General features: G+C 34.3%; 1 protein-coding gene across 1 annotated transcript in view; it reads right to left on the reverse strand.

Annotated features, from left to right (window-relative positions):
• Window positions 1–286: 286 nt before the first annotated feature.
• The window catches only part of MMRN1 (multimerin 1), a 92,199-nt gene continuing 77,595 nt past the window's right edge, over window positions 287–14,890 (reverse strand). Inside the window, exons 6-8 of the mRNA XM_066232514.1 lie at window positions 10,913–12,901; window positions 2,289–2,432; window positions 287–1,129 (exon numbers count right to left, since the gene is read on the reverse strand). Of these exons, the coding sequence (XP_066088611.1) occupies window positions 708–1,129; window positions 2,289–2,432; window positions 10,913–12,901 (2,555 nt within the window). The 3' untranslated portion in view covers window positions 287–707. The remainder of the gene's footprint in view (window positions 1,130–2,288; window positions 2,433–10,912; window positions 12,902–14,890) is intronic.

Consider the following 14,890-nt stretch of genomic DNA (forward strand, 5'->3'; position numbering starts at 1 on the left):
GACCCCTGCTCTAAGACAAGGTTTGATTTCCCCCTTGTACGTGTTATACAGTAGAGGCAAGTAAAAGATCCCTTATATAGTCTAAGACTTTGGTGTAAATGTTCAAATATTTGTCAATTATTACTTTGTCCTCTAATTACAGAGGGAGAACTATTGTTAAACATATTTCAAGTGTCAAACTCAACTTTCTTAGTTTTGGTTACAGGTAAAAACTTTGATATATAAAATTGATAAACTCACGAGTAAATGGTATCAGAATTAAAAAAAACAACAACACTTCTCAGTCTTTGAGTAATTTATTTGAATTTAAGTAATATATGTTAATGTTTATATATGCAGAGAATAACACAAGTTAATGTTTTATTGGAAAGACTACTATGATTGACAATATTGAGTGATTACCATTTTATATTACTTTACATTGAAATGACAACATGAGAAAACAAAAATAGTTATGCTAACACATACACCTTTTCTTCTGTGTCACTAAATCTCTCTAGGAGCCAGAACTTCTTCTTATTCAGGTTATCCAAAAGATATTAAAATAATTTTATGAAATAAACAAGCTTACAGCCTTATTCAAATTAAAAAAGAAGTGGATTTCATTTTGTGTAGAACAACTAAAAACAGAACATATGTGCATACAAAGGTAAATAAAAACCCTGGCTGTTTCTCAGTAGGGGTGGAAGTCTGTCTTTCATACTGATTTATGTACGGTATAACAAGTAACCACTAAATGTAGTAGCAGGGGGAAATTTGGCTGGAATTGTTCCTTTTACAAGTCGTAGCCACACTTCCTGCCCATAATTTAATTCCAATAATGCATTTCCAGTCAAAACCCTATCACAATGTATTTCACTGTTAATATTTTCAGATTCAAATGCAAGCTTGTCTCTTCCGTCAATCACTAAAAATCCAGAAATACGAGCACTAAATGACTCAATGGTATACTTAAAAACATACACCCCAAGATAAGGAATTCTGAATTTTCCAGTTGTTGGAGTATATGAAGATCCATAATTGAGATCCAAATTATTAAACAGAATAGGACCAGGTGTATTCATTCCGTATGTATGAGACACAAAAAATGCCACCGTCGGTGCATATCTGTAAGATCCTTTGGAAAAATCTGTTGCAGGAAAAAATAGAAATAATTATTTTTTATGTTTTTACCTTGTTTTGCCTTTTCTCATATCTTTATCATTTTATCTCAGTTACAAAAAGGGTTAGCAGAAGCATAAGGTCATTCATCATATTTAACAAGGGCAGATGTGTCTGGATGGCTGCCTCTTTTTTTTCTTGGCTGAGTTACCCAGAATCACTTAGCCTTTCTGAACCTCAGTTTCTCCATTTAGATCAGAAGAGAAATATAATAACATTCTACCTTTCTCATGCTTATAAGGAAATACTATTTGACTCAAAGATTAATTTGCATGTTTCTTTGATCTCTCCAGAGATAAAGAAATTCAAAGCACTGGATGATTATTACCGTATGCCAGAATGTTTTAAGGTCCCTTGAAGGAACTGAAGCTGACATGATGTGGAAACAATGTTTTCAGCTCTTTGTCAAACAGTTTCTAGAGGTTAAATGAAAACCAAATGAAGTCATATGCAATACAGAGAAGTAGACAAAAGAAATTGTCTATGTAATTAATGCCAAATGTATTAACAAAGGCTGAGATATAAAAATAGACTAAAAACTTTACTCTTTACTATGGGGCACATTAAAAACCTAATTTAATGGTGTGGGTTTTTTTGTTCTCATTAAAGAGAATACATTTTAAATGTTGCATATATTTTCTTGCACAAAAAAATAAAAAATGGTACACTCTTGAAGTAAATTAATGGCAACCAATAATTACAAAGGTGAATAGACAAAAAAAGCCATCTTATTCTACTCAGTACTTTCAAGCATGTTCTAACAGTCCTTACCTAGTCAAAAGGCATTATTAGCTTAACCTTTGTGGAAGATACATTTTGCTGATAAGCACTTATGAAGGCTTCATTTTAATAACTATGTCTGATATGGATCAAAGATGTATTGTTTAACAACTTGTTTAAAGAGAAAGATTATACCAGATAGATGTATTTTCTTCTAGGATGCACAGGAAAAAGACATGTCTACCAGTAAATCATGTGCATTATTATTCAGTAAGTTTCATAAGTAAAATGATTTAATCCTCAGGTGATTCCAGATGAAGCAGTCTTAAATATTCATTTGTAAATACTTCCAAAAATGTTCTTGTGCATGACATTGAACAGACCCAAGAGTGTATGAACTTTCTTACCTGGAGCTAAGGCATTTTCTTCCACCAGCTTGACAGTGCAGTTGTGACCAGTAAAAGGATGTCGGCAAGCACAGATAAAGCTAGTTCTTCCATTTATACATGTGCCCCCATTCTGACATGGGGACCCACTACACACTTCTGTTACTGAAAAAGAATCAAGATAAAGAAGGATAAAAATGACCTATTTCCCGTGAATTTTAAATACTAGTTTGTAGCAGAAGGAGAAAAAAAATATTAAGAAATAACAAAAATGGGTTCCCAGGTCCAGGTCAGCCACCAAGGTTGTCACGGGACTTCATGCAAATCCCTTAACTCTCTTAGCTCTCCTTACTGCTTTTTGCAAGTGGGAATAATTCTGTGATCCATGCATTTATTTATGTAAAAATAGTAATATTTTGGTCACCTGTAGGACAGTGTAGACCAGGGGTCCCAAAACTTTTTACCCAGGGGGCCAGTTCACTGTCCCTCAGACCGTTGGAGGGCCGGACCATAAAAAAAAAAAAAAAACTATCAACAAATCCCTATGCACACTGCACATATCTTATTTTAAAGTAAAAAAAAAAAAAAAAAAAAAGGAACAAATACAATATTTAAAATAAAGAACAAGTAAATATAAATCAACAAACTGACCAGTATTTCAATGGGAACTATGGGCCTGCTTTTGGCTAATGAGATGGTTAATGTGCTCCTCTCACTGACCGCCAATGAAAGAGGTGCCCCTTCCTGAAGTGCGGCAGGGGCCAGATAAATGGCCTCAGGGGGCCACATGCGGCCCGCTGGCCGTAGTTTGGGGACCCCTGGTGTAGACTATCTTGTCACAGAATCATGTATGTTTGGAACTGGCACATGATAAAGATAATTCTTCAAATTACTGGAGAAGCCAAACATCTATTCAATACATGTGCTCAGATAATTAGATATCTATAGAAATGTAACGTTCACATGTGCAAAAATACTAAATGTTAAAAAACAAATATGATTGCATCACAGTCAAATAAGAGAACTATATTTGTAGAAATTTAAAATTTTGGAAAATTCTTTCAAAGCAAAACAAAACAGAAACCAGAAACTATAATAGAAAAATCCTGAAGTTTGACCACTGAAAAAATTAGAACTTATTTTGCAATAAAAGCCACCATTATAAAAATTCAAAAATATGTGACAGATTAAGAGAAAATAAAACAACAGAGACAACAAGCTAATGACTAATAGTCCTGACATATAAAATGTTCTAACTAATTCAAAATACCAACCACCAAAAAAATATCCTTCTGAAAAAGTAATAAAATGGGAAAATAATATGAGCTGGCAAATCACTGAAGAAACACACAAAAGTTCATGAAAATTTTAAAGGCTGTCCAACTTCACTACTAATGCAGAAATGGTAAATTACCTGGCCAACATTTTTATAACCTGTGGCAACATTTAAAGAAATAGAAAGAAATAGAAAACATTATGTCATGGTGATATGAGAGAAAATAAGCATTCTCATACAATGTTTGTTAGAGCTTAAATTGTCAGAACTTTTGAATAAGACAATTGAGACCATATTTATTAGAATTTAAAGGGTTCATTTGCTTCAAACCAGAAATGTTTTCTGGTAAAATATATACTCCAGACACACTTCCTATGTATACAAAGATGTGTTCAAAAATGATCTTTATGATATCATTTGCATTAGTGAACAATTGTTAGACACCTGAATGACCACTGGTGCGGGACTCGTTAAATGAATTATATTATCTTTTCACAAAGGAATATTAGATAGCAGTTAAAGAATGCTCAACACCTTTGATTTACTGAAGACAGTAAGTTGCAGTTCACATATTATATACAGAATAATTTCACTTATATAGAAAGCCTCAAATTATTTATATAGTTATAAACATAGTAATTAATTATGTAAATGCCAATAAAAGGTTGTTAGAATCCTTATATTATTGGCCACAGTTATAACTATGGCACCACCTGGTGGTAGTAGTGTGAACAGTTTACAATCCACTTATAATGATTTTTAAATTTAGGGTTGTTTTAACATTTTTTCTCAAGAAGAGCAACCTAAAAATTCTTTATATACATTCTACTTCACATTTAAGTAATTCAAATTCACATAAAATGTGACCAAGCTCCATGCCTGCATTAGAATTTTTGGCAAAGAAATATATATTACTTATGTAGTTAGCAATGGATTTAAGTTATTTTAGTATATTTTCTGCAATTTGCCATAAACTGTTTTCCTGATTAAGAATCATACACATATAACAATATGACATATGCAATATCTTTTAACTAATGTTTTAAATTGGCCTATATTTTTTAACATCATTTCTCAACCATGTGAATGAGTTACTAAACCTTTTCATTTGCTGTTAGCTATCATTCTAAAACCAAGCCCATTAATTGCTGGCTTTAAAGACATTAATGACTCTCCATAACCTATAAAATGTGAATTCTTTATGTTAAAGCACTGTTTTCCTCTGTTTTCACATTATCTGAATCTAGCACAGTGATAAACTCACAGGATAGTATTCAATTAATGTGTTTCACTAGGAATAAATCAACTGTGCAATGGAGTAGAGGGAATATTGAATTATTTATGTAACCTGATTATCTCTGCAGTGCTTATTTTCCCAGATGGGAAAATGCAAATGTCACCTGTAGACTCTGCCTTGCCCATGAATCAGGGATCAAACCTGTTCTAGGCAGAATTTCAAAACCTCTAGGAAATGTGTTTCACTGCATTGCTATTAGCTCTGCTGTGATTCAACAGGACCAAGTCAGTTGCCTTCTCTTTAATGTCTAGGATGCACATTCAATTTTTCTCCTTGTGTTCCTTTACCTCTAGAAACAGGGTTTAGCATTGTTCTGTTCTGAGTCATTCCAAAGGATGTCATTTTGCCCTTTATTTCCAGTTTCTTTGTAGAGTCATTCATCTGGAGTTAAGGTCTGTGTAAGCCTAATTGGAGCCTGCACTTTCTCCTATTGCTGGAGTAGCTCAAACTTGTGATACCACACATGGTTTGCCTTCTAGGACATCTGTCATTGTATCTACAAGCTATCTGTCCAGGCACCTCACCCACGGGTCTGCAGCTGCTGCTGCTGCTTGTGTTCTAAGTTCTTTTCTTTGCCTTCCTTAAAGTTTTAGATACCTCCCATCTCTAAGTCCCTACCAAAATAATCCACATTACAGTAAATAAAATTGTGCCTCTATTACCCAAAGTAATATATAAATTTAATGCAGTCCCTATCAAAATCCCAATGTCATTTTATAAAAAATAGAACAAAAAAATCACCAGGTTTGCATGGAACAATAAAAAAATCCAGATAGCCAAAGCAATCTTGAAGAAAAAGAATGAAGCCAGAGCTATCATACTTCCTGACTTCAAATTATACCACAGAGCCACAATAATCAACACAGCATGGTATTGGCAGAAAAATAGACATATATACCGATGGAACAGAATCAAGATCCCAGAAATAAGTCCACACATATATGGACAAATCATCTCAACAAAAGAGCCAAAAACACACAGCGGAGAAAGGAAAGCCTCTTTAACATGTGGTGCTGGGAAAATTGGAAAACCACATGCAAAAAATAAAACGTGACTACACTTTCTCCCCGTGCACAAAAATTTATTCAAAATGGATTAAAGACCTAAATATAAGACCTGAAACTATAAATTACATAGAAGAAAACATAGGTACTAAGCTCATGGACTTTGACCGTGGAGAACAACTTATAAATTTGACCTCAATGGCAAGGGAAGTAAAGGCAAAAATAAATGAATGGGACTATATCAAATTAAAAAGTTTCTGCAGAGCAAAATAAACAAACCAAAAACCTGACAACAAAACAAATAGGCAGCCAACTAAATGGGAGATGATATTTGCAAACAACAGCTCTGATAAGGGGTTTATATCCAAAATATATAAAGAACTTACAAAGCTGAGCAACAAACAAGCAAACAATCCAATTAAAAAATGGGGAGAGGACCTGAATAGACATTTCTCCCAAGAGGACATACAAATGGCCAACAGATATATGAAAAGATGCTCATCTTCACTGGCTATTCGAGAATTGCAAATCAAAACTACAATGAGATACCACCTCACACCTGTTAGATAGGTTATTATCAACAAGACTGGGAATAACAAGTGTTGGAGAGGCTATGGAGAAAAAGGAACCCTCATTCACTGCTGGTGGGGATGCAAATTAGTACAACCATTATGGAAGAAAGTATGGTGGTTCCTCAAAAAACTAAGAATAGAATTTTCACATGACTCAGCAATCCCTCTCCTGGGTATCTATCCCCAAAACTTGAAAACACTGGTACGTAAAGACACATGCACTTCCAAGTTCATTGCAGCATTATTTACTGTGGTCAAGACATGGAAACAACCAAAGTGTCCCTCGTTAGAAGATTGGATAAAGAAGATGTGGTACATATATACAATAAAATACTATTCAGCCATAAATGAATAAAGTGGTTGAAGACTGAGCCCTGAGTCCAGCAGAACAGGAGTCAGACTCCATCACTTACTAGTTTTATGACCTTAGAAAGGATACTTAAGTCCATATACCTGAGGATTAGTTTACTCATCTTCAAGATAAGAATAAGAATAGTTACCTTATAGGTACTATTACATTAAGTAATGTATAAAATATAATTTATACAGTGCCTGGGATATAGTAAATGCTAAATAGTATCCAATATTATATTATTATAATACTAATATTATTAGGCTTCAAAGCAAATTAGGTTATAAATTAAGATTAAATTTTCAAAACTATATTTATCTGATTTTTCTTCTACAAATTGTACATATTCTGCAAGTGATAGTGGCTATAATCTGAATAACATTATTGTAAGATTCATAAGATGATGATAAATTATCTTGTGGTGTTATTGTTAGTTATGTAGGGTAGCAATGTGGCTATGTGGTATTTATAATACAATAGCAAAAATCAAAGGAAATACAGCCAAAGTTAGCCAGTGTGTCTGTGTGTCCCACGTTGGTATAAAATAGGGTATCAGAGGAAGTAGTTGATTTTGTAATTGATTTCTGCTTTTCGGGAACTTAACCTGAATGCCCTGGTTTCATCAGTGTGCACGGACTTCACCTGCTCAGCTGTCTAATGACTGCCATCAGTTTGGCACCCATAGAGGCAGAGCTGGTTTAATGAGAGTGAATATATATGTACCCCCTTAAAATTATGTTGTTGGTCCTACATAAAGTGATATCTACCCCACACATGAAAGTAAGTCAATATATTTTTATTGTCCTGACATTGTTATTGGTTACCTTCACTGAGATAAAAATATAAACTATTAATTATTAATTTTAAGCCTATAAAAATTCAACTTACAAAAAATAAAGGAACAGGAAGCAATTTTATCAGGGCATCATTGTGAAAAAAAATCAAAACTGAGTTAATTATTAGCCTACACGGCCCAATAATTATAAGCTCCTAACATGTATTCTTTATACTATAAAAGACTACAGGTTCTTTATTGTTTTTTAACTCAATTGATTTTGAATTAATAGTCAAGATTTTATGCTTTTTGCATAGATTCAAGTATTTTTTGGTTTAAAAAAGATGAGTGACCTGGCTGGGGGCACAGTGGATAGAACACTGCCCCAGAGTGCCGACATCATTGGTCTCTGGAGTCCAGGGTACTGGCTCAACCCTGAAGTTGCCAGTTGAGCCCCAGTAAAGCGCTGATCCCATGAGTGCAGACTTCACCTCTCAAGGTCAATGGTTTGAACCCCAGTCAGGGCACACATGAGAAGCAATCAATGGCACAACTAAGTGGAGCAATGAGGTCATGTTTCTTTTTCACTCTCCCTTCTCTCTCTCTCCTTTTCTCTCTTTCTCTCTCTCTCTCAAAAAAGAAAAAAGAAAAAGAAAAGAAAAGGAAAGAAGAAGGAAAGAAAGAAAGAAAGAAAGAAAGAAAGAAAGAAAGAAAGAAAGAAAGAAAGAAAGAAAGAAAGGAAGGAAAAGGGAAGGGAGGAAGGAAGGAAGGAAGGAAAGAAGGAAAGAAGGAAGAATGCAGCTTTCCCAGTGTATGATTACACACCCTGTAGAGCTTAAATAAAACTCATTTGCCATATCCATGGGAAGACCAAGAATTAAAATAGTACAAAAAAAGAACAACTCATTTTTTTTCTTAAAGTATTATTATAAGGACATCTGAATATTAAAGGACTACTTATCTCTTAGAAACATGTAGGTCTAAATATATAATTTGTCCTCTGACTCTACAGGGCAAGGATAGTTTTCCTAAGTCAGATTAATTTAAAGGGAGTCATAAATAAATAAAATAACTTCAACAGTCAAGAGACAGTTCAACTTTGTTTTATTTTGTGATTTTAAATATTATTATCAAAATATTCAGAGATTAAATATGAGTCATTATGTTAAGATAATAATCACCCTTTTGTAGTTCAAAAGCAATAAAATACAAATTTTACCCAAATGAGTAAAATTCAACAGCAGATATATATGAGAGAAATACTGCCATTTCCTTTAGCGGGAATCAGTAGCTATTCTTTTCATTGGGGTAAGCTTATTTAATATTACTCATATGTTAAACTTATTTATAAAACACTTCTTGTATACAGAGACTATTAAGTAGTTTACATGCATTGCACTGAATTTCTTTCTTCCCAAATTTATGCCCCTTCAGTGTTTGCGTCTGTTAATGATATTGCTGCTCTCTCATTTCCCACATTCAAACTTCAGAATATTCTAAGTCTCTGCTTCCTCAAGTGCTGAACATTCAGGCTGTGAACAGCTCACATTTTTTTTTTTACAATGATGTCATCTACCACATATTACTACTAATAAGCTCTGTAAAATATTTATTGCACTCCCATTATTTAAAATGAAGAAACACACTTTCTTTAGAGAGAGGAACTTAACAGAAGGCTACACAGAAACACTGCAACAACTAGACCCAGAATCATAGTTGGTTGAGCCTCAGATCATTACTTTTTCCACTATCCCTGTTTCTGTTTATCTTACTTTCACATTTCTCACTGTTTCAACTACATCTTCCTTACTGCTCTTGCCAACAATATCTTAACTGGTATCTCTAACTTTTATTTTTTGCCATCAGGCTACACACTACTACTGCTAGCTTCATGCTCTGAGACCATTCTTACTGCACCCAACCCTCTGCTCCACATTTTCAAAGACTACTTTTTACAAAATCATGTCTAAATGCCTTAGTGCAATGATCTGAGTGTCCCCCCAAAATTAATGTTGAAATACTAACTTCCAAAGTTGATGATATTCTGAGCTGGTGCCTTTGGAAGTGCTTAGGTCAGGAGGGTGAGGCCTTCATGAATGAGATTAGTGTTCTTATCAGAGACCCCTGAGAGATCCCTCACCCCTTTTACCATGTGAGCACACAGTGAGAAGTCACCAGCTGTGAACCAAGAAGATGACCCACACCAGAATGCAACCAGGCTGGTACTTTGATCTCAGAGTCCCTAGCCTCCAAAACATGAGAAATAAATTTCTGTTGTTTATAAGCTGCCTAGTTTGTGGTATTTTCTTATGGTAACCCAATAAATGAAGATATTTGGTGGGACATTCATGGCCTTCTGTGATCTATTCAAATGGAATTCCTGCTTTCTTCTTCATTCATTCAATCATTCATTCAACAGATAATTATTGAGATTGAATTGCATACCTAACATGTTGTCAGGTAATGCCAAAAGAAATAAGACATAGTCTAGTCTTATTCATCAAGGATCTCATTGTCTAACAGCTTTTAAAAATTATTTATGCAAAAAATTTCTACAGAGGAAAATTTGATTGGTTTTTATGAAGGTCTTGTCAGAAAAAGTTAAGAAATGTACCCAGGTCTAGGCCTGGGTTGCTCAGTAAATAGAGCATCATCCCAGCAAGCTGAGGTTGCAGGTTCGATCCCTGGTCAGGTCACGTAAGAGAAGCAATCAATGAGTACATAGCTAAATAGAATAACTAAGTGAAACAACAAATTGATGCTTCTCTCTCTCTTCACTCCCCTTCTCTCTTTTCCCTTCTCTTCTTCTGTTTCCTTCTCAAATCAATGAAAAGTAAATAAATAAAATAAAAAAGAAACATGTGGAAAAATATTTATATATACACTATATCAGAAGCAGATTAAGGTCAGTTGAGGCACCAGAAAATATTGGACCCTTTAAAAAAGAGAGAGACAGGGAAAATAAAAATACATGTTAACCATATTTTTAAATAAAAAATATTATGTACTATTATTGTTAAAATTGCACATTTGAAACCAAACTTGGTGTCATTAGAAAGAAATGAAGAGTTGGGGTTTTGCGAGACCCTTCAGAAGTCAAGGCCCAGGGCGTGAGCCCGCTGTGCCTGCCATTAAATCCACTTCTGCACTATATGCACTTGTTTTGTACTGATGCCTAATTTATATAGGACAGGATCAGAATCAAATAATACTTCAATGATCTTTGAATTACTTAACTCTTCAGTCAAGTCCAAGTAAATACTTTTTAAATCTTATGGTTTTGCTAAACCATATAGATACTTTTTTTTATTAAAAAGTTCCTTTTTAATAAAAAGAGAAATTAAAAGTGACTTTTCAATGATAGCTTACCCGGAGATAGAATGTTGTCTGTGTTCCTTTGGGTTCGGCCAGTCAGGACAGTGGTAACATTCGCTGTTGGTTTCTTAAGTGCATTGGGTTTCTTCAGCAGTGATTTCACTTGTTTCTGAGACTTGAAAACATTTACAAAACTACTAGACAATGACTGATTTATATACCAGGTTAAATTAGATAGAGCAATTTGAGTTTTTGTTTCAATTATTGATTCCGCAAATTCTGTCAGACCTTTCTGAAGAAGCTGAATATTTGGTAAGGAACTATTTATCCACTTAGGTATGGTAGCATTCAGTTCTGATATACGTGTAGAAGCATTATGACATACTGCTAAAGTTTGATAGAGAGTTTTGTTAAGAAAAAAGAAGTTACTTGAAAGATGAATGGATTTTCCTTCCAGTGCCTTAAATCTAGAATTTAATACCTGCAGTTGAAGAGAATGGTCTCTCTCATTTGTGGTCATATGGCCTTTTCTTAGTAAAGCATAAGAAGGTATGAGCATCTTGGTCACTTTAGACTCAATGTCTTGCAACCGAGTTTCAAATTTTTTGGACATATTTGTGACTGATAATATTTGTTCCTCCAAATGACTCATATTTTCCTGGTATTTTATCACCTGGGAAGTAGTTTCATTAGCCATTTGAAAAATCTTTTTAAAGTTGAACTGACTTAGTTTTTCATCTTTAAGAATATCTGTTAGGACCTTGGCAACTTGCAAAACAAAGTTATATCTCCGATTATCATTGACCAATATCTGAATAGAATCATTCAAATGTTGGTATTGAGAAATAAATGTCAAAATAGTTTCCATATTTTGGGTACATTTATCATGGACCTTGAGATTGTACTCTATTGTACTTAAGGACTCTTTTAACACATAATTATCCTGTATGAAATCAATGGCATTATTTATAACAGTCATTGTCTTATTTAGGCCATCTTCCATTTCTAAGGAATGTTCATTGATATGTCTGTCTAAGGCATCACTGTGACTCTGTACTTCGTTTCTTAGTAAGTTGTGTCGTCTTGTAAGTTCTTTGATAAGAGAATTTAGACTGTTGACAGCACTAATCAGGTTTTCCACTTTTTTCCTTATAGCTATTGCTTCTTTTGGTTGTTCAGATGTCTTTGTCTCTCTAAATGATGCCCCCCGTTCAAGTAAGGGTTGAAGGATCTCCATATCATAAGTTAAATCATTTAGTTGCTCATTCATTTTATCCATTTTATTGTCCATGGGAAAAAGAACCTCAGCCAATGTGTGGTTTAAAACTTGTAAATTCTCTTCTGTATCCTTAATTTGAAATTTAAACTCGTTTCTGCACTGTGCTAACATCTCTTCACATTCACCCTTGAAAAATTCCTTCTCCATTTCCAAAGTGATGGTGAGATTATTAATCTTGCTGTCTTGGACGTGCAAATCATCAAACATTTGTAGCATCATCAAACCTTGCTTTTTTACATTCTCATGCAGAGTAAACATGTACTCAGTAACATTACTGCTGACTAATTCAGCAGCTGCAACACTTTTCTGACGTGATACTTGTTCAGTTGACAAAAGCTGTTCATGTATTTCCTTCATTTTAGAAAGAGTCTTATTGAGAGATTCATAATACAGAATGTTCCTTGAGTGTTCCTGTTCTAGAGCTCCTTCTAAATGAGTCTGCTTTGCTTCTAGTTCTTTAATAGGCCTCTCACATGTAAAAGTCATTTCTTGCCTTATATTCACAACATGATTTTTTAGATCTAGTATATCTGTCAAAATGGGCTTATTTTCTTGCATTAGAACAGACTTCTGCTGGGCTGCTATTGAAACCACGGATTCATTCACTTGTTGAATTATGTGTTTGGTGTCTTCAAGATCCTCTGATAGTCTTAATACAGTCTTAGAGAGATGTTTTATGGTTTCTTGCATGTCATTTTGGAAAATTTTAAGTTGTTGTCTAACTATGTCTTTTACTAGATCATTAATGCTTTTGGATTTTAGACCTAGAGAAAGAAGTAATAAACAACAATAAATGACACATGACTTTAACTGTGTAAACTTTAGATATTTCTAAAAAGGTAAAAACATATAGTAATAAAAATACTTCTTGATTACACTTATGAAATTTTTTAAATTTGTATAGTTTATAGAAGGTGATCACTTTCTTAGTTCCTAAGTCTGAGGAGAAAAATCCAGTGTTGTGTAGAACATACCAGAATCATAAAACTGAGTTTCTCTAGATAAAAGACACGAGGGAACTACTACTGTCTTCAGTTAACAAACTCTTGTATGCTTTCTGCCTTAGTAAATAATACTTGATGTTAGATCATGATTGTGTGAGAGGAGGCAGAGAAAGACTCCCACATGTGCCCTGACCAGGATCCACCTGTCAAGCCCACTAGGGGACGATGCTCTGCCCATCTGGGGCCCTTGCTCCATTGCAACTGGAACCATTTTTTAGCACCTGACGCAGAGACCATGGAGCCATTCTCAGCACCTGGGGCCAACAGCCATTGCTACAGGAGAAAGAGAGAGAAAGTGTGTGTGTGTGTGTGTGTGTGTGTGTGTGTGTGTGAGAGAGAGAGAGAGAGAGAGAGAGAGAGAGAGAGAGAGAGCGCTGAGAGGAGGAAGGTTGAAGAAGATGGGCACTTCTCCTGTATGCCCTGACCAGGAATTGAACCCGGGACATTCACATGTCAGGCCAACACTATACCACTGAGCAAACCAGCCAGAACCTTACCTGTTATTTAATGTAAAAATATATTGGGTAAAGGGTAAAAATGCAGCAGTGTCTGTAAAGAAATCAGATTAATTTAAAAACTTGTTTCAAGATTAGAAAGTTTTCAGGTAACATTTCTATAATTTGTTACCAAACATCTATGCAAGGATCTGATTTTACAAAAATACATAAAAGTGCTTTATGTCAATATCTAATTGGGTACATCATTTTAACCTTATTTGATGCTGTATGACACATATGCTTCTACTTTCTAAAAGATGATATTATACTTTGACACTTAACAGATAGATTTGATATTAGACACCTTGACATCGCCCTTCTGTGGTGGTGAATGTATGAACTATTCATAATGTTCAAATATGTTTTAAGGAGTTAGGGCATTTGATTTTGAACACTTTCTATAGATATTATCAAATAAAGCTATGTTTCTTACTTTGGAATTAGAGTAAGCAAGACAAGAGGTGTGGTTTTGCTAGGCAAGCAGAGTACCTGGAAGAGTGAGTTTAGTTTTTGTTGCCAGTACCGACATTCATTAACAATAAGCCCTCTGACTCTTATAATTGATTATGTTCAGTACACAATTAATGCCTCCTAATGAGGAGGGAATTTTGTTCTTGATGTTGTTATTAGTGTATGTTTTTTCCTGTGTTGCTGCCAAAATTTTTATTGGTAGGTTTACAAGAAGCATGTGAGAGGATTAATTCTCTCTAGTTAGGATAATCAAATTTTGCTAAACAAATGTCATTATGATGATTATAGTCAATTATATACTGTTTCTAGTTGACTTCTTGCTCATGCTATTACTTGAGGGAAAATGTATTCCTCTCTCATGCTTGTTGTCAATAAATTTTGGTCATGAGGGACATGCCAGAAATGTAGGACAGGACCTTTCTTTCAGTGGTGTACTAACACCAATTATTTACATGGTTAAAAATGATCATAGTTGTTGCTATATTGATGGATGATATGGAAATAGAAATCACCTTTTCTAAAATCTTTTACCTCTGAATCACAAGTGAAAAATAAGAAAGCAATTTGTGAGTGATAGAAATGGAGTTGTATAGTGAGTATTCTTTATTTATAGAACAAAGTGAAAGGGACCAATAATCCTGAAACTTGTAAACAAACAATAAAACCAGTGAACTGAGATGTTTCTTAGAAACCAAAATACTTTCCCAGAATATCCATGCCCTATCTGAAACCCCTTTGGCTAATTAATTCCTCCTGAGCCATCATTTATTAGTTGAGATCA

This window comes from Saccopteryx bilineata, chromosome 5 (genome assembly GCF_036850765.1).
Source record: "Saccopteryx bilineata isolate mSacBil1 chromosome 5, mSacBil1_pri_phased_curated, whole genome shotgun sequence".
NCBI classification, from domain to species: Eukaryota; Metazoa; Chordata; class Mammalia; order Chiroptera; family Emballonuridae; genus Saccopteryx; species Saccopteryx bilineata.